Consider the following 20,408-nt stretch of genomic DNA (forward strand, 5'->3'; position numbering starts at 1 on the left):
ACATGTATGTTTTTTCTTCTTGATATCTCAGGAAAATAAAGGAGTGTGGGAAAAGTGTTTCGCTTTGGGTGAATATTTATGTCTGAGATGCTCTTTTAAGTTATTGAGATTTGTTTGAATTTCATCATCAAACAGTTTCATTTGAAGACCTGTACACAATTTAGTGAATTGACCCTTTGTTATGGATTATTCCATTAACATTATGATTGGTGAAAATAGAGCAAACACAAATGAAATGTTGTTTCAAAAGAAGAAATGTGAAAGGAGCATGTTTGTGAAAGATTTAAAGGATGGGGAAAAACAGTAGGATAGTTTCTTTTTAATTGTAGATTTATGACCTTTATCCTGTTTTTTAATTTTAGATTTGTCACTTACATGTAGGTGATGTCCTAGGGTAAGGGTAATTGAATAGATATGATTTGTCTGCATTTTTAAAAAGCTAAAGATTTCTGTTTTCATTTAAATTGGATACTTGCCGACATAATATTTTGTTACCATGGTTGATTTCCTTTAAATTGCGTTTCATTTGCAACTTTGGAACATAATATTGTCATATTTCATCCTTTATGATAATATACATCTAGTTCTTCTTTACATGAACGAATGTAGGAACAACAACTGGAACCACTCCAGAAACAACAACAGGAACAACAACTGGAACCACAACAGGAACAACAACTGGAACCACAACAGGAACAACAACTGGAACCACAACAGGAACAACAACTGGAACCACAACAGGAACAACAACAGGTACCACAACAGGAACAACAACTGGAACCACACCAAGTACCACAACAGGTACCACAACAGAACAACAACTGGAACCACTCCAGGAACAACTCCTGCACCACAACAGGTACCACACAGGGAACAATTGGCATAATATCTGGAAACATTCCAGAATATGGATAATGTATGAATGGCAGGAGACACAGTTAGTCAAGTTTGTGAGAAAAGGACCATATTTTTTTATAAATGCTTTGGTTTACTCTTTTAGTGAAGAAGGGAAGGGTTAAGTGTCAGAGATGGTACTTTATCACTCAAAAATCATAGGGATAGGGTCACCCTTCCTGCCCTTCCTTTTGTTTCACCGACTTGATATCTCCAGCCAGAAAGGAGATGGACAGATGATCATCTTTGAAAAGCTAGTTCGTTGTTCCATTCTGTGCATGATGAGAATAAGGTCATTTGAACTCAAATAGCATGATAGTTTTAATATTATTTTGAATTGTGCTTTTCATTAGATCCTCAGGAAGCAGAAATGAGTCAATGAGCAAGATGCTAATGTATTAAAAGTAGAATTGCGACAAATACCTTGACAAAGTATTTAGTGATATGCTATTCTAGTCACCAGTTCCATTCAATTTCTGCCTGCTATGTCAGGTATATTTAGATATTAATATCTTGCTTTGTGATTTACCGATCCTTATGAAAGAAAGGAAGAGTCAATTGTATCAACTTGCCGATGAGGTAAAGAGGAGCTTTTCTATTGCAGAAATGATAGTTTCTAGTTTGGTAGGGAAATGTTGATTTTACTGATTGATAGTTATGTAGGTGTAATAAATGGTTACCCTGTAGGAAGAAATTCCACAAATGCTTTGAGCCTAGGCAGTCCATCAAATGCTAGGGTATGAATACCATCATCATGTTAAGCCAGACCTGCTCGGTGAACAGTTTGGGGAACTGAAGTGGCTACCCGTGGTAAAATGATGTTGTTATCATTATTATTAACATTAATGCTATGAATAATATGATTATGCCATTTTAGTATCATTAGCATTATTATATTATTAGTGTTCTCATGTAGGTGTTTCTTTCATTATATTCAGAGATGGACTTAAGTTTTATTTGTATTACCTTACTCAGGGAAATTTTATTTTCTTGATGTTGTATTAATTAGTTTAAGATAAATATTGCTTCATCAGCTTGTCCTGATAGATAAATGTGAATTGCAGAATACTCAACCACTAATAGAACTCCTGATATTACCCTTTCTGCCATTTTTTAATGTAACACTTAAACTGACTTTTGCCATTCATATTGTCCTACTATATTGGCAATCCAAAACTCTTTTTGTCTTGCAGAGTGTGTTCCCGGCAGCAGAGAAAGAATATGTGATTGGAGTGAATGGATTAACGATGATTCTGGACAAATGCAATCTGAGAGTGCTTCAGCTGAGGAAGTTGAACTACTTGAAGATGCCCGGCACTTCCCCGGTTTCCCCGAAGATTGCCACGTATACGGTATCCAGTGCAGGACTGTAGACACACATGTTATGTGGAATGAAACTACTGACGCTGTTACCGTTGATGTTAATACAGGTCTTCGCTGTATTAATATACTAGGAAGACCAATATGTCTGGACTATGAATGTAGATGGATGTGCTGCAGTTGGCACACTGTCACTTGCACACCACCTGGAACATCCACAGAAGGTAGTTGCATCAATCAAGTATTTTCAGTAATCCTGGCAGTATGACCAATATCACTGTAAATATGCTTTCAAACGGTTTGTTTATTGGAAAACATGTGTGTTGCTCTGTCGCGGAAGTAAGGGATAAATATAAAGGCTTTTTTAGACAAACATGATATATACATGTATGTTTTTTTCTTCTTGATATCTCAGGAAAATAAAGGAGTGTGGGAAAAGTGTTTCGCTTTGGGTGAATATTTATGTCTGAGATGCTCTTTTAAGTTATTGAGATTTGTTTGAATTTCATCATCAAACAGTTTCATTTGAAGACCTGTACACAAATTTAGTGAATTGACCCTTTGTTATGGATTATTCCATTAACATTATGATTGGTGAAAATAGAGCAAACACAAATGAAATGTTGTTTCAAAAGAAGAAATGTGAAAGGAGCATGTTTGTGAAAGATTTAAAGGATGGGGAAAAACAGTAGGATAGTTTCTTTTTAATTGTAGATTTATGACCTTTATCCTGTTTTAATTTTAGATTTGTCACTTACATGTAGGTGATGTGCTAGGGTAAGGGTAATTGAATAGATATGATTTGTCTGCATTTTTAAAAAGCTAAAGATTTCTGTTTTCATTTAAATTGGATACTTGCCGACATAATATTTTGTTACCATGGTTGATTTCCTTTAAATTGCGTTTCATTTGCAACTTTGGAACATAATATTGTCATATTTCATCCTTTATGATAATATACATCTAGTTCTTCTTTACATGAACGAATGTAGGAACAACAACTGGAACCACTCCAGAAACAACAACAGGAACAACAACTGGAACCACAACAGGAACAACAACTGGAACCACAACAGGAACAACAACTGGAACCACAACAGGAACAACAACTGGAACCACAACAGGAACAACAACAGGTACCACAACAGGAACAACAACTGGAACCACACCAAGTACCACAACAGGTACCACAACAGGAACAACAACTGGAACCACTCCAGGAACAACTCCTGCCACCACAACAGGTACCACACAGGGAACAATTGGCATAATATCTGGAAACATTCCAGAATATGGATAATGTATGAATGGCAGGAGACACAGTTAGGTCAAGTTTGTGAGAAAAGGACCGTATTTTTTATAAATGCTTTGGTTTACTCTTTTAGTGAAGAAGGGAAGGGTTAAGTGTCAGAGATGGTACTTTATCACTCAAAAATCATAGGGATAGGGTCACCCTTCCTGCCCTTCCTTTTGTTTCACCGACTTGATATCTCCAGCCAGAAAGGAGATGGACAGATGATCATTTTTGAAAAGCTAGTTCGTTGTTCCATTCTGTGCATGATGAGAATAAGGTCATTTGAACTCAAATAGCATGATAGTTTTAATATTATTTTGAATTGTGCTTTTCATTAGATCCTCAGGAAGCAGAAATGAGTCAATGAGCAAGATGCTAATGTATTAAAAGTAGAATTGCGACAAATACCTTGACAAAGTATTTAGTGATATGCTATTCTAGTCACCAGTTCCATTCAATTTCTGCCTGCTATGTCAGGTATATTTAGATATTAATATCTTGCTTTGTGATTTACCGATCCTTATGAAAGAAAGGAAGAGTCAATTGTATCAACTTGCCGATGAGGTAAAGAGGAGCTTTTCTATTGCAGAAATGATAGTTTCTAGTTTGGTAGGGAAATGTTGATTTTACTGATTGATAGTTATGTAGGTGTAATAAATGGTTACCCTGTAGGAAGAAATTCCACAAATGCTTTGAGCCTAGGCAGTCCATCAAATGCTAGGGTATGAATACCATCATCATGTTAAGCCAGACCTGCTCGGTGAACAGTTTGGGGAACTGAAGTGGCTACCCGTGGTAAAATGATGTTGTTATCATTATTATTAACATTAATGCTATGAATAATATGATTATGCCATTTTAGTATCATTAGCATTATTATATTATTAGTGTTCTCATGTAGGTGTTTCTTTCATTATATTCAGAGATGGACTTAAGTTTTATTTGTATTACCTTACTCAGGGAAATTTTATTTTCTTGATGTTGTATTAATTAGTTTAAGATAAATATTGCTTCATCAGCTTGTCCTGATAGATAAATGTGAATTGCAGAATACTCAACCACTAATAGAACTCCTGATATTACCCTTTCTGCCATTTTTTAATGTAACACTTAAACTGACTTTTGCCATTCATATTGTCCTACTATATTGGCAATCCAAAACTCTTTTTGTCTTGCAGAGTGTGTTCCCGGCAGCAGAGAAAGAATATGTGATTGGAGTGAATGGATTAACGATGATTCTGGACAAATGCAATCTGAGAGTGCTTCAGCTGAGGAAGTTGAACTACTTGAAGATGCCCGGCACTTCCCCGGTTTCCCCGAAGATTGCCACGTATACGGTATCCAGTGCAGGACTGTAGACACACATGTTATGTGGAATGAAACTACTGACGCTGTTACCGTTGATGTTAATACAGGTCTTCGCTGTATTAATATACTAGGAAGACCAATATGTCTGGACTATGAATGTAGATGGATGTGCTGCAGTTGGCACACTGTCACTTGCACACCACCTGGAACATCCACAGAAGGTAGTTGCATCAATCAAGTATTTTCAGTAATTCCTGGCAGTATGACCAATATCACTGTAAATATGCTTTCAAACGGTTTGTTTATTGGAAAACATGTGTGTTGCTCTGTCGCGGAAGTAAGGGATAAATATAAAGGCTTTTTTAGACAAACATGATATATACATGTATGTTTTTTCTTCTTGATATCTCAGGAAAATAAAGGAGTGTGGGAAAAGTGTTTCGCTTTGGGTGAATATTTATGTCTGAGATGCTCTTTTAAGTTATTGAGATTTGTTTGAATTTCATCATCAAACAGTTTCATTTGAAGACCTGTACACAAATTTAGTGAATTGACCCTTTGTTATGGATTATTCCATTAACATTATGATTGGTGAAAATAGAGCAAACACAAATGAAATGTTGTTTCAAAAGAAGAAATGTGAAAGGAGCATGTTTGTGAAAGATTTAAAGGATGGGGAAAAACAGTAGGATAGTTTCTTTTTAATTGTAGATTTATGACCTTTATCCTGTTTTTGAATTTTAGATTTGTCACTTACATGTAGGTGATGTCCTAGGGTAAGGGTAATTGAATAGATATGATTTGTCTGCATTTTTAAAAAGCTAAAGATTTCTGTTTTCATTTAAATTGGATACTTGCCGACATAATATTTTGTTACCATGGTTGATTTCCTTTAAATTGCGTTTCATTTGCAACTTTGGAACATAATATTGTCATATTTCATCCTTTATGATAATATACATCTAGTTCTTCTTTACATGAACGAATGTAGGAACAACAACTGGAACCACTCCAGAAACAACAACAGGAACAACAACTGGAACCACAACAGGAACAACAACTGGAACCACAACAGGAACAACAACTGGAACCACAACAGGAACAACAACTGGAACCACAACAGGAACAACAACAGGTACCACAACAGGAACAACAACTGGAACCACACCAAGTACCACAACAGGTACCACAACAGGAACAACAACTGGAACCACTCCAGGAACAACTCCTGCCACCACAACAGGTACCACACAGGGAACAATTGGCATAATATCTGGAAACATTCCAGAATATGGATAATGTATGAATGGCAGGAGACACAGTTAGGTCAAGTTTGTGAGAAAAGGACCATATTTTTTTATAAATGCTTTGGTTTACTCTTTTAGTGAAGAAGGGAAGGGTTAAGTGTCAGAGATGGTACTTTATCACTCAAAAATCATAGGGATAGGGTCACCCTTCCTGCCCTTCCTTTTGTTTCACCGACTTGATATCTCCAGCCAGAAAGGAGATGGACAGATGATCATTTTTGAAAAGCTAGTTCGTTGTTCCATTCTGTGCATGATGAGAATAAGGTCATTTGAACTCAAATAGCATGATAGTTTTAATATTATTTTGAATTGTGCTTTTCATTAGATCCTCAGGAAGTAGAAATGAGTCAATGAGCAAGATGCTAATGTATTAAAAGTAGAATTGCGACAAATACCTTGACAAAGTATTTAGTGATATGCTATTCTAGTCACCAGTTCCATTCAATTTCTGCCTGCTATGTCAGGTATATTTAGATATTAATATCTTGCTTTGTGATTTACCGATCCTTATGAAAGAAAGGAAGAGTCAATTGTATCAACTTGCCGATGAGGTAAAGAGGAGCTTTTCTATTGCAGAAATGATAGTTTCTAGTTTGGTAGGGAAATGTTGATTTTACTGATTGATAGTTATGTAGGTGTAATAAATGGTTACCCTGTAGGAAGAAATTCCACAAATGCTTTGAGCCTAGGCAGTCCATCAAATGCTAGGGTATGAATACCATCATCATGTTAAGCCAGACCTGCTCGGTGAACAGTTTGGGGAACTGAAGTGGCTACCCGTGGTAAAATGATGTTGTTATCATTATTATTAACATTAATGCTATGAATAATATGATTATGCCATTTTAGTATCATTAGCATTATTATATTATTAGTGTTCTCATGTAGGTGTTTCTTTCATTATATTCAGAGATGGACTTAAGTTTTATTTGTATTACCTTACTCAGGGAAATTTTATTTTCTTGATGTTGTATTAATTAGTTTAAGATAAATATTGCTTCATCAGCTTGTCCTGATAGATAAATGTGAATTGCAGAATACTCAACCACTAATAGAACTCCTGATATTACCCTTTCTGCCATTTTTTAATGTAACACTTAAACTGACTTTTGCCATTCATATTGTCCTACTATATTGGCAATCCAAAACTCTTTTTGTCTTGCAGAGTGTGTTCCCGGCAGCAGAGAAAGAATATGTGATTGGAGTGAATGGATTAACGATGATTCTGGACAAATGCAATCTGAGAGTGCTTCAGCTGAGGAAGTTGAACTACTTGAAGATGCCGGCACTTCCCCGGTTTCCCCGAAGATTGCCACGTATACGGTATCCAGTGCAGGACTGTAGACACACATGTTATGTGGAATGAAACTACTGACGCTGTTACCGTTGATGTTAATACAGGTCTTCGCTGTATTAATATACTAGGAAGACCAATATGTCTGGACTATGAATGTAGATGGATGTGCTGCAGTTGGCACACTGTCACTTGCACACCACCTGGAACATCCACAGAAGGTAGTTGCATCAATCAAGTATTTTCAGTAATTCCTGGCAGTATGACCAATATCACTGTAAATATGCTTTCAAACGGTTTGTTTATTGGAAAACATGTGTGTTGCTCTGTCGCGGAAGTAAGGGATAAATATAAAGGCTTTTTTAGACAAACATGATATATACATGTATGTTTTTTCTTCTTGATATCTCAGGAAAATAAAGGAGTGTGGGAAAAGTGTTTCGCTTTGGGTGAATATTTATGTCTGAGATGCTCTTTTAAGTTATTGAGATTTGTTTGAATTTCATCATCAAACAGTTTCATTTGAAGACCTGTACACAAATTTAGTGAATTGACCCTTTGTTATGGATTATTCCATTAACATTATGATTGGTGAAAATAGAGCAAACACAAATGAAATGTTGTTTCAAAAGAAGAAATGTGAAAGGAGCATGTTTGTGAAAGATTTAAAGGATGGGGAAAAACAGTAGGATAGTTTCTTTTTAATTGTAGATTTATGACCTTTATCCTGTTTTTGAATTTTAGATTTGTCACTTACATGTAGGTGATGTCCTAGGGTAAGGGTAATTGAATAGATATGATTTGTCTGCATTTTTAAAAAGCTAAAGATTTCTGTTTTCATTTAAATTGGATACTTGCCGACATAATATTTTGTTACCATGGTTGATTTCCTTTAAATTGCGTTTCATTTGCAACTTTGGAACATAATATTGTCATATTTCATCCTTTATGATAATATACATCTAGTTCTTCTTTACATGAACGAATGTAGGAACAACAACTGGAACCACTCCAGAAACAACAACAGGAACAACAACTGGAACCACAACAGGAACAACAACTGGAACCACAACAGGAACAACAACTGGAACCACAACAGGAACAACAACTGGAACCACAACAGGAACACAACAGGAACAACAACTGGAACCACACCAAGTACCACAACAGGTACCACAACAGGAACAACAACTGGAACCACTCCAGGAACAACTCCTGCCACCACAACAGGTACCACACAGGGAACAATTGGCATAATATCTGGAAACATTCCAGAATATGGATAATGTATGAATGGCAGGAGACACAGTTAGGTCAAGTTTGTGAGAAAAGGACCATATTTTTTATAAATGCTTTGGTTTACTCTTTAGTGAAGAAGGGAAGGGTTAAGTGTCAGAGATGGTACTTTATCACTCAAAAATCATAGGGATAGGGTCACCCTTCCTGCCCTTCCTTTTGTTTCACCGACTTGATATCTCCAGCCAGAAAGGAGATGGACAGATGATCATTTTTGAAAAGCTAGTTCGTTGTTCCATTCTGTGCATGATGAGAATAAGGTCATTTGAACTCAAATAGCATGATAGTTTTAATATTATTTTGAATTGTGCTTTTCATTAGATCCTCAGGAAGCAGAAATGAGTCAATGAGCAAGATGCTAATGTATTAAAAGTAGAATTGCGACAAATACCTTGACAAAGTATTTAGTGATATGCTATTCTAGTCACCAGTTCCATTCAATTTCTGCCTGCTATGTCAGGTATATTTAGATATTAATATCTTGCTTTGTGATTTACCGATCCTTATGAAAGAAAGGAAGAGTCAATTGTATCAACTTGCCAATGAGGTAAAGAGGAGCTTTTCTATTGCAGAAATGATAGTTTCTAGTTTGGTAGGGAAATGTTGATTTTACTGATTGATAGTTATGTAGGTGTAATAAATGGTTACCCTGTAGGAAGAAATTCCACAAATGCTTTGAGCCTAAGCAGTCCATCAAATGCTAGGGTATGAATACCATCATCATGTTAAGCCAGACCTGCTCGGTGAACAGTTTGGGGAACTGAAGTGGCTACCCTTGGTAAAATGATGTTGTTATCATTATTATTATTATTAACATTATTGCTATGAATATGATTATGCATTTTTAGTATCATTAGCATTATTTTATTATTTAGTGTTCTCATGTAGGTGTTTCTTTCATTATATTCAGAGATGGACTTAAGTTTTATTTGTATTACCTTACTCAGGGAAATTTTATTTTCTTGATGTTGTATTAATTAGTTTAAGATAAATATTGCTTCATCAGCTTGTCCTGATAGATAAATGTGAATTGCAGAATACTCAACCACTAATAGAACTCCTGATATTACCCTTTCTGCCATTTTTTAATGTAACACTTAAACTGACTTTTGCCATTCATATTGTCCTACTATATTGGCAATCCAAAACTCTTTTTGTCTTGCAGAGTGTGTTCCCGGCAGCAGAGAAAGAATATGTGATTGGAGTGAATGGATTAACGATGATTCTGGACAAATGCAATCTGAGAGTGCTTCAGCTGAGGAAGTTGAACTACTTGAAGATGCCCGGCACTTCCCCGGTTTCCCCGAAGATTGCCACGTATACGGTATCCAGTGCAGGACTGTAGACACACATGTTATGTGGAATGAAACTACTGACGCTGTTACCGTTGATGTTAATACAGGTCTTCGCTGTATTAATATACTAGGAAGACCAATATGTCTGGACTATGAATGTAGATGGATGTGCTGCAGTTGGCACACTGTCACTTGCACACCACCTGGAACATCCACAGAAGGTAGTTGCATCAATCAAGTATTTTCAGTAATTCCTGGCAGTATGACCAATATCACTGTAAATATGCTTTCAAACGGTTTGTTTATTGGAAAACATGTGTGTTGCTCTGTCGCGGAAGTAAGGGATAAATATAAAGGCTTTTTTAGACAAACATGATATATACATGTATGTTTTTTCTTCTTGATATCTCAGGAAAATAAAGGAGTGTGGGAAAAGTGTTTCGCTTTGGGTGAATATTTATGTCTGAGATGCTCTTTTAAGTTATTGAGATTTGTTTGAATTTCATCATCAAACAGTTTCATTTGAAGACCTGTACACAAATTTAGTGAATTGACCCTTTGTTATGGATTATTCCATTAACATTATGATGGTGAAAATAGAGCAAACACAAATGAAATGTTGTTTCAAAAGAAGAAATGTGAAAGGAGCATGTTTGTGAAAGATTTAAAGGATGGGGAAAAACAGTAGGATAGTTTCTTTTTAATTGTAGATTTATGACCTTTATCCTGTTTTTGAATTTTAGATTTGTCACTTACATGTAGGTGATGTGTAGGGTAAGGGTAATTGAATAGATATGATTTGTCTGCATTTTTAAAAAGCTAAAGATTTCTGTTTTCATTTAAATTGGATACTTGCCGACATAATATTTTGTTACCATGGTTGATTTCCTTTAAATTGCGTTTCATTTGCAACTTTGGAACATAATATTGTCATATTTCATCCTTTATGATAATATACATCTAGTTCTTCTTTACATGAACGAATGTAGGAACAACAACTGGAACCACTCCAGAAACAACAACAGGAACAACAACTGGAACCACAACAGGAACAACAACTGGAACCACAACAGGAACAACAACTGGAACCACAACAGGAACAACAACTGGAACCACAACAGGAACAACAACAGGTACCACAACAGGAACAACAACTGGAACCACACCAAGTACCACACAGGTACCACAACAGGAACAACAACTGGAACCACTCCAGGAACAACTCCTGCCACCACAACAGGTACCACACAGGGAACAATTGGCATAATATCTGGAAACATTCCAGAATATGGATAATGTATGAATGGCAGGAGACAGTTAGGTCAAGTTTGTGAGAAAAGGACCATTTTTTTATAAATGCTTTGGTTTACTCTTTTAGTGAAGAAGGGAAGGGTTAAGTGTCAGAGATGGTACTTTATCACTCAAAAATCATAGGGATAGGGTCACCCTTCCTGCCCTTCCTTTTGTTTCACCGACTTGATATCTCCAGCCAGAAAGGAGATGGACAGATGATCATTTTTGAAAAGCTAGTTCGTTGTTCCATTCTGTGCATGATGAGAATAAGGTCATTTGAACTCAAATAGCATGATAGTTTTAATATTATTTTGAATTGTGCTTTTCATTAGATCCTCAGGAAGCAGAAATGAGTCAATGAGCAAGATGCTAATGTATTAAAAGTAGAATTGCGACAAATACCTTGACAAAGTATTTAGTGATATGCTATTCTAGTCACCAGTTCCATTCAATTTCTGCCTGCTATGTCAGGTATATTTAGATATTAATATCTTGCTTTGTGATTTACCGATCCTTATGAAAGAAAGGAAGAGTCAATTGTATCAACTTGCCGATGAGGTAAAGAGGAGCTTTTCTATTGCAGAAATGATAGTTTCTAGTTTGGTAGGGAAATGTTGATTTTACTGATTGATAGTTATGTAGGTGTAATAAATGGTTACCCTGTAGGAAGAAATTCCACAAATGCTTTGAGCCTAGGCAGTCCATCAAATGCTAGGGTATGAATACCATCATCATGTTAAGCCAGACCTGCTCGGTGAACAGTTTGGGGAACTGAAGTGGCTACCCGTGGTAAAATGATGTTGTTATCATTATTATTAACATTAATGCTATGAATAATATGATTATGCCATTTTAGTATCATTAGCATTATTATATTATTAGTGTTCTCATGTAGGTGTTTCTTTCATTATATTCAGAGATGGACTTAAGTTTTATTTGTATTACCTTACTCAGGGAAATTTTATTTTCTTGATGTTGTATTAATTAGTTTAAGATAAATATTGCTTCATCAGCTTGTCCTGATAGATAAATGTGAATTGCAGAATACTCAACCACTAATAGAACTCCTGATATTACCCTTTCTGCCATTTTTTAATGTAACACTTAAACTGACTTTTGCCATTCATATTGTCCTACTATATTGGCAATCCAAAACTCTTTTTGTCTTGCAGAGTGTGTTCCCGGCAGCAGAGAAAGAATATGTGATTGGAGTGAATGGATTAACGATGATTCTGGACAAATGCAATCTGAGAGTGCTTCAGCTGAGGAAGTTGAACTACTTGAAGATGCCCGGCACTTCCCCGGTTTCCCCGAAGATTGCCACGTATACGGTATCCAGTGCAGGACTGTAGACACACATGTTATGTGGAATGAAACTACTGACGCTGTTACCGTTGATGTTAATACAGGTCTTCGCTGTATTAATATACTAGGAAGACCAATATGTCTGGACTATGAATGTAGATGGATGTGCTGCAGTTGGCACACTGTCACTTGCACACCACCTGGAACATCCACAGAAGGTAGTTGCATCAATCAAGTATTTTCAGTAATCCTGGCAGTATGACCAATATCACTGTAAATATGCTTTCAAACGGTTTGTTTATTGGAAAACATGTGTGTTGCTCTGTCGCGGAAGTAAGGGATAAATATAAAGGCTTTTTTAGACAAACATGATATATACATGTATGTTTTTCTTCTTGATATCTCAGGAAAATAAAGGAGTGTGGGAAAAGTGTTTCGCTTTGGGTGAATATTTATGTCTGAGATGCTCTTTTAAGTTATTGAGATTTGTTTGAATTTCATCATCAAACAGTTTCATTTGAAGACCTGTACACAAATTTAGTGAATTGACCCTTTGTTATGGATTATTCCATTAACATTATGATTGGTGAAAATAGAGCAAACACAAATGAAATGTTGTTTCAAAAGAAGAAATGTGAAAGGAGCATGTTTGTGAAAGATTTAAAGGATGGGGAAAAACAGTAGGATAGTTTCTTTTTAATTGTAGATTTATGACCTTTATCCTGTTTTTTAATTTTAGATTTGTCACTTACATGTAGGTGATGTCTAGGGTAAGGGTAATTGAATAGATATGATTTGTCTGCATTTTTAAAAAGCTAAAGATTTCTGTTTTCATTTAAATTGGATACTTGCTGACATAATATTTTGTTACCATGGTTGATTTCCTTTAAATTGCGTTTCATTTGCAACTTTGGAACATAATATTGTCATATTTCATCCTTTATGATAATATACATCTAGTTCTTCTTTACATGAACGAATGTAGGAACAACAACTGGAACCACTCCAGAAACAACAACAGGAACAACAACTGGAACCACAACAGGAACAACAACTGGAACCACAACAGGAACAACAACTGGAACCACAACAGGAACAACAACTGGAACCACAACAGGAACAACAACAGGTACCACAACAGGAACAACAACTGGAACCACACCAAGTACCACAACAGGTACCACAACAGGAACAACAACTGGAACCCCAACAGGTACCACAACAAGAACAACAACTGGAACCACTCCAGGAACAACTCCTGCTACCACAACAGGTACAACACAGGGAACAATTTGCATAATATCTGGAAACATTCCAGAATATGGATAATGTATGAATGGCAGGAGACACAGGTTAAGTTTGTGAGAAAAGGACCATTTTTTTATAAATGCTTTGGTTTACTCTTTAATGAAGAAGGGAAGGGTAAAGTGTCAGAGATGGTACTTTATCACTCAAAAATCATAGGGATAGGGTCACCCTTCCTGCCCTTCCTTTTGTTTCACCGACTTGATATCTCCAGCCAGAAAGGAGATGGACAGATGATCATCTTTGAAAAGCTAGTTCGTTGTTCCATTCTGTGCATGATGAGAATAAGATCATTTGAACTCAAATAGCATGATAGTTTTAATATTATTTTGAATTGTGCTTTTCATTAGATCCTCAGGAAGCAGAAATGAGTCAATGAGCAAGATGCTAATGTATTAAAAGTAGAATTGCGACAAATACCTTGACAAAGTATTTAGTGATATGCTATTCTAGTCACCAGTTCCATTCAATTTCTGCCTGCTATGTCGGGTATATTTAGATATTAATATCTTGCTTTGTGATTTACCGATCCTTATGAAAGAAAGGAAGGGTCAATTGTATCAACTTGCCAATGAGGTAAAGAGGAGCTTTTCTATTGCAGAAATGATAGTTTCTAGTTTGGTAGGGAAATGTTGATTTTACTGATTGATAGTTATGTAGGTGTAATAAATGGTTACCCTGTAGGAAGAAATTCCACAAATGCTTTGAGCCTAGGCAGTCCATCAAATGCTAGGGTATGAATACCATCATCATGTTAAGCCAGACCTGCTCGGTGAACAGTTTGGGGAACTGAAGTGGCTACCCGTGGTAAAATGATGTTGTTATCATTATTATTATTATTAACATTAATGCTATGAATAATATGATTATGCCATTTTAGTATTTAGTAATTAGCATTATTATATTATTAGTGTTCTCATGTAGGTGTTTCTTTCATTATATTCAGAGATGGACTTAAGTTTTATTTGTATTACCTTACTCAGGGAAATTTTATTTTCTTGATGTTGTATTAATTAGTTTAAGATAAATATTGCTTCATCAGCTTGTCCTGATAGATAATTGTGAATTGCAGAATACTCAACCACTAATAGAACTCCTGATATTACCCTTTCTGCCATTTTTTAATGTAACACTTAAACTGACTTTTGCCATTCATATTGTCCTACTATATTGGCAATCCAAAACTCCTTTTGTCTTGCAGAGTGTGTTCCCGGCAGCAGAGAAAGAATATGTGATTGGAGTGAATGGATTAACGATGATTCTGGACAAATGCAATCTGAGAGTGCTTCAGCTGAGGAAGTTGAACTACTTGAAGATGCCCGGCACTTCCCCGGTTTCCCGAAGATTGCCACGTATACGGTATCCAGTGCAGGACTGTAGACACACATGTTATGTGGAATGAAACTACTGACGCTGTTACCGTTGATGTTAATACAGGTCTTCGCTGTATTAATATACTAGGAAGACCAATATGTCGGGACTATGAATGTAGATGGATGTGCTGCAGTTGGCACACTGTCACTTGCACACCACCTGGAACATCCACAGAAGGTAGTTGCATCAATCAAGTATTTTCAGTAATTCCTGGCAGTATGACCAATATCACTGTAAATATGCTTTCAAACGGTTTGTTTATTGGAAAACATGTGTGTTGCTCTGTCGCGGAAGTAAGGGATAAATATAAAGGCTTTTTTAGACAAACATGATATATACATGTATGTTTTTTCTTCTTGATATCTTAGGAAAATAAAGGAGTGTGGGGAAAGTGTTTCGCTTTGGGTGAATATTTATGTCTGAGATGCTCTTTTAAGTTATTGAGATTTGTTTGAATTTCATCATCAAACAGTTTCATTTGAAGACCTGTACACAAATTTAGTGAATTGACCCTTTGTTATGGATTATTCCATTAACATTATGATCAGTGAAAATAGAGCAAACACAAATTAAATGTTGTTTCAAAAGAAGAAATGTGAAAGGAGCATGTTTGTGAAAGATTTAAAGGATGGGGAAAAACATTAGGATAGTTTCTTTTTAATTGTAGATTTATGACCTTTATCCTGTTTTTTAATTTTAGATTTGTCACTTACATGTAGGTGATGTCATATTTCATCCTTTATGATAATATACATCTAGTTCTTCTTTACATGAACGAATGTAGGAACAACAACTGGAACCACTCCAGAAACAACAACAGGAACAACAACTGGAACCACAACAGGAACAACAACTGGAACCACAACAGGAACAACAACTGGAACCACAACAGGAACAACAACAGGTACCACAACAGGAACAACAACTGGAACCACACCAAGTACCACAACAGGTACCACAACAGGAACAACAACTGGAACCACTCCAGGAACAACTCCTGCCACCACAACAGGTACCACACAGGGAACAATTGGCATAATATCTGGAAACATTCCAGAATATGGATAATGTATGAATGGCAGGAGACACAGTTAGGTCAAGTTTGTGAGAAAAGGACCATATTTTTTTATAAATGCTTTGGTTTACTCTTTTAGTGAAGAAGGGAAGGGTTAAGTGTCAGAGATGGTACTTTATCACTCAAAAATCATAGGGATAGGGTCACCCTTCCTGCCCTTCCTTTTGTTTCACCGACTTGATATCTCCAGCCAGAAAGGAGATGGACAGATGATCATTTTTGAAAAGCTAGTTCGTTGTTCCATTCTGTGCATGATGAGAATAAGGTCATTTGAACTCAAATAGCATGATAGTTTTAATATTATTTTTAATTGTGCTTTTCATTAGATCCTCAGGAAGTAGAAATGAGTCAATGAGCAAGATGCTAATGTATTAAAAGTAGAATTGCGACAAATACCTTGACAAAGTATTTAGTGATATGCTATTCTAGTCACCAGTTCCATTCAATTTCTGCCTGCTATGTCAGGTATATTTAGATATTAATATCTTGCTTTTTGATTTACCGATCCTTATGAAAAAAGGAAGAGTCAATTGTATCAACTTGCCAATGAGGTAAAGAGGAGCTTTTCTATTGCAGAAATGATAGTTTCTAGTTTGGTAGGGAAATGTTGATTTTACTGATTGATAGTTATGTAGGTGTAATAAATGGTTACCCTGTAGGAAGAAATTCCACAAATGCTTTGAGCCTAAGCAGTCCATCAAATGCTAGGGTATGAATACCATTATCATGTTAAGCCAGACCTGCTCGGTGAAAAGTTTTGGTAACTGAAGTGGCTACCCTTGGTAAAATGATGTTGTTATCATTATTATTATTATTAACATTATTGCTATGAATATGATTATGCATTTTTAGTATCATTAGCTCATTGAGTGCTTCGTGCACGTTACGTATCCTATTATAACATGCCACACTCGTGCTCGCACGCCTACTATTGATTGCTTTGTGCTTGCATTGTTTCCTACCCTCGCCTGCTTCGTGCATGACTGCGCACATTCGGAATTACAATCATTGTTACGCCGTTTTGCATAGTATTGCGCATCGCATGCACGACGTAATTAGCACTATTGTGTGTAGTGCAAACTCTGCTTTTGACAGATCAACTTACTCAGCGGTTTAAATTCGACTTTTTCGAGTATTTCTACATTTTTTACAAAATATGGCTCTGCCTCTGAGAGGGAAGAGACCTAGGTTTTCGATCCATACAAAACACTCCACAAATTGAACTACTTGATACAACTCATATTTTAGCGGTAAAGATAATAACAATCCATAAAATGAGGACACCATTATAAGGGGCATGAAATTTCCTACAACTTTACTACACAATATTTTGTGGATAAACTAATCGTTAGAGAGTTACAAGCAATTGTAATCATAACTATTGAAATGAGTGAATACGACTCGCGATCCCAAAATCAATGTGGCACAGGGGGGTTTTGTGGCTGGCACAGGGGGGTTTTGTGGCTGGCACAGGGGATTAGCAACGGATTAGCACTGGGCATTGGGTTAGTAGTGTGCGTGGCATGTAAGAGTTAGCATTATTTTATTATTTAGTGTTCTCATGTAGGTGTTTCTTTCATTATATTCAGAGATGGACTTAAGTTTTATTTGTATTACCTTACTCAGGGAAATTTTATTTTCTTGATGTTGTATTAATTAGTTTAAGATAAATATTGCTTCATCAGCTTGTCCTGATAGATAATTGTGAATTGCAGAATACTCAACCACTAATAGAACTCCTGATATTACCCTTTCTGCCATTTTTTAATGTAACACTTAAACTGACTTTTGCCATTCATATTGTCCTACTATATTGGCAATCCAAAACTCCTTTTGTCTTGCAGAGTGTGTTCCGGCAGCAGAGAAAGAATATGTGATTGGAGTGAATGGATTAACGATGATTCTGGACAAATGCAATCTGAGAGTGCTTCAGCTGAGGAAGTTGAACTACTTGAAGATGCCCGGCACTTCCCCGGTTCCCCGAAGATTGCCACGTATACGGTATCCAGTGCAGGACTGTAGACACACATGTTATGTGGAATGAAACTACTGACGCTGTTACCGTTGATGTTAATACAGGTCTTCGCTGTATTAATATACTAGGAAGACCAATATGTCGGGACTATGAATGTAGATGGATGTGCTGCAGTTGGCACACTGTCACTTGCACACCACCTGGAACATCCACAGAAGGTAGTTGCATCAATCAAGTATTTTCAGTAATTCCTGGCAGTATGACCAATATCACTGTAAATATGCTTTCAAACGGTTTGTTTATTGGAAAACATGTGTGTTGCTCTGTCGCGGAAGTAAGGGATAAATATAAAGGCTTTTTTAGACAAACATGATATATACATGTATGTTTTTTCTTCTTGATATCTCAGGAAAATAAAGGAGTGTGGGGAAAGTGTTTCGCTTTGGGTCAATATTCATGTCTGAGATGCTCTTTTAAGTTATTGAGATTTGTTTGAATTTCATTATCAAACAGTTTCATTTGAAGACCTGTACACAAATTTAGTGAATTGACCCTTTGTTATGGATTATTCCATTAACATTATGATTGGTTAAAATAGAGCAAACACAAATGAAATGTTGTTTCAAAAGAAGAAATGTGAAAGGAGCATGTTTGTGAAAGATTTAAAGGATGGGGAAAAACAGTAGGATAGTTTCTTTTTAATTGTAGATTTATGACCTTTATCCTGTTTTTTAATTTTAGATTTGTCACTTACATGTAGGTGATGTCCTAGAGTAAGGGTAATTGAATAGAAATGATTTGTCTGCATTTTTAAAAAGCTAAAGATTTCTGTTTTCATTTAAATTGGATACTTGGAGACATAATATTTTGTTACCATGGTTGATTTCCTTTAAATTGCGTTTCATTTGCAACTTTGGAACATAATATTGTCATATTTCATCCTTTATGATAATATACATCTAGTTCTTCTTTACATGAACAAATGTAGGAACAACAACTGGAACCACTCCAGAAACAACAACAGGATCAACAACTGGAACCACAACAGGAACAACAACTGGAACCACAACAGGAACAACAACAGGTACCACAACAGGAACAACAACTGGAACCACAACAGGTACCACAACAAGAACAACTCCTGGAACCACTCCAGAAACAACTCCTGCCACCACAACAGGTACAGCACAGGGAACAATTGGCATAATATCTGGAAACATTCCAGAATATGGATAATGTATGAATGGCAGGAGACACAGGTCAAGTTTGTGAGAAAAGGACCATTTTTTTATAAATGCTTTGGTTTACTTTTTTAGTGAAGAAGGGAAGGGTAAAGTGTCAGTGATGGTACTTTATCACTCAAAAATCATAGGGATAGGGTCACCCTTCCTGCCCTTCCTTTTGTTTCACCGACTTGATATCTCCAGCCAGAAAGGAGATGGACAGATGATCATTTTTGAAAAGCTAGTTCGTTGTTCCATTCTGTGCATGATGAGAATAAGGTCATTTGAACTCAAATAGCATGATAGTTTTAATATTATTTTTAATTGTGCTTTTCATTAGATCCTCAGGAAGCAGAAATGAGTCAATGAGCAAGATGCTAATGTATTAGAAGTAGAATTGCGACAAATACCTTGACAAAGTGTTTATTGATATACTATTCTAGTCACCAGTTCCATTCAATTTCTGCCTGCTATGTCAGGCATATTTAGATATGAATGTATTGCTTTGTGATTTACCCATCCTTATGAAAGAAAGGAAGGGTCAATTGTATAAACTTGCCGATGAGGTAAAGAGGAGCTTGTCTATCGCAGAAATGATAGTTTCTAGTTTGGTAAGGAAATGTTGATTTTACTGATTGATAGTTATAATTGTATGTGTAGGTATAATAAATGGTTACCCTGTAGGAAGAAATTTTACAAATGCTTTGGGCCTAGGCAGTCCCTCAATTGCTATGGTATGAATACCATCATCATGTTAAGCCAGACCTGCTCGGATAAAAGTTTTGGGAACTGAAGTGTCTACCCCTAGTAAAAATGTTGTTGTTGTTATTATGATTAATATTATTGCTAT

The 20,408-nt window shown here is 36.1% G+C and overlaps 2 protein-coding genes across 2 annotated transcripts; one reads left to right on the forward strand and one right to left on the reverse strand.

Moving 5' to 3' along the window:
- Positions 1 to 11,044: 11,044 nt before the first annotated feature.
- LOC121431995 (keratin-associated protein 5-1-like) lies at positions 11,045 to 13,719 on the reverse strand (the record flags this gene model as incomplete). The annotated part of the gene is made up of 2 exons (XM_041629805.1): positions 11,045 to 11,233; positions 13,627 to 13,719. Coding segments are annotated over 2 exons (282 nt in total), but the record flags the coding sequence as incomplete, so codon positions are not given.
- A 1-nt stretch (position 13,720) lies between these two features.
- Positions 13,721 to 15,463, forward strand: LOC121432003 (hydroxysteroid dehydrogenase-like protein 2; the record flags this gene model as incomplete). The annotated part of the gene is made up of 2 exons (XM_041629817.1): positions 13,721 to 13,879; positions 15,113 to 15,463. Coding segments are annotated over 2 exons (360 nt in total), but the record flags the coding sequence as incomplete, so codon positions are not given.
- Positions 15,464 to 20,408: the final 4,945 nt, after the last annotated feature.

This window comes from Lytechinus variegatus, chromosome 1 (assembly GCF_018143015.1).
Source record: "Lytechinus variegatus isolate NC3 chromosome 1, Lvar_3.0, whole genome shotgun sequence".
NCBI lineage: Eukaryota > Metazoa > Echinodermata > Echinoidea > Temnopleuroida > Toxopneustidae > Lytechinus > Lytechinus variegatus.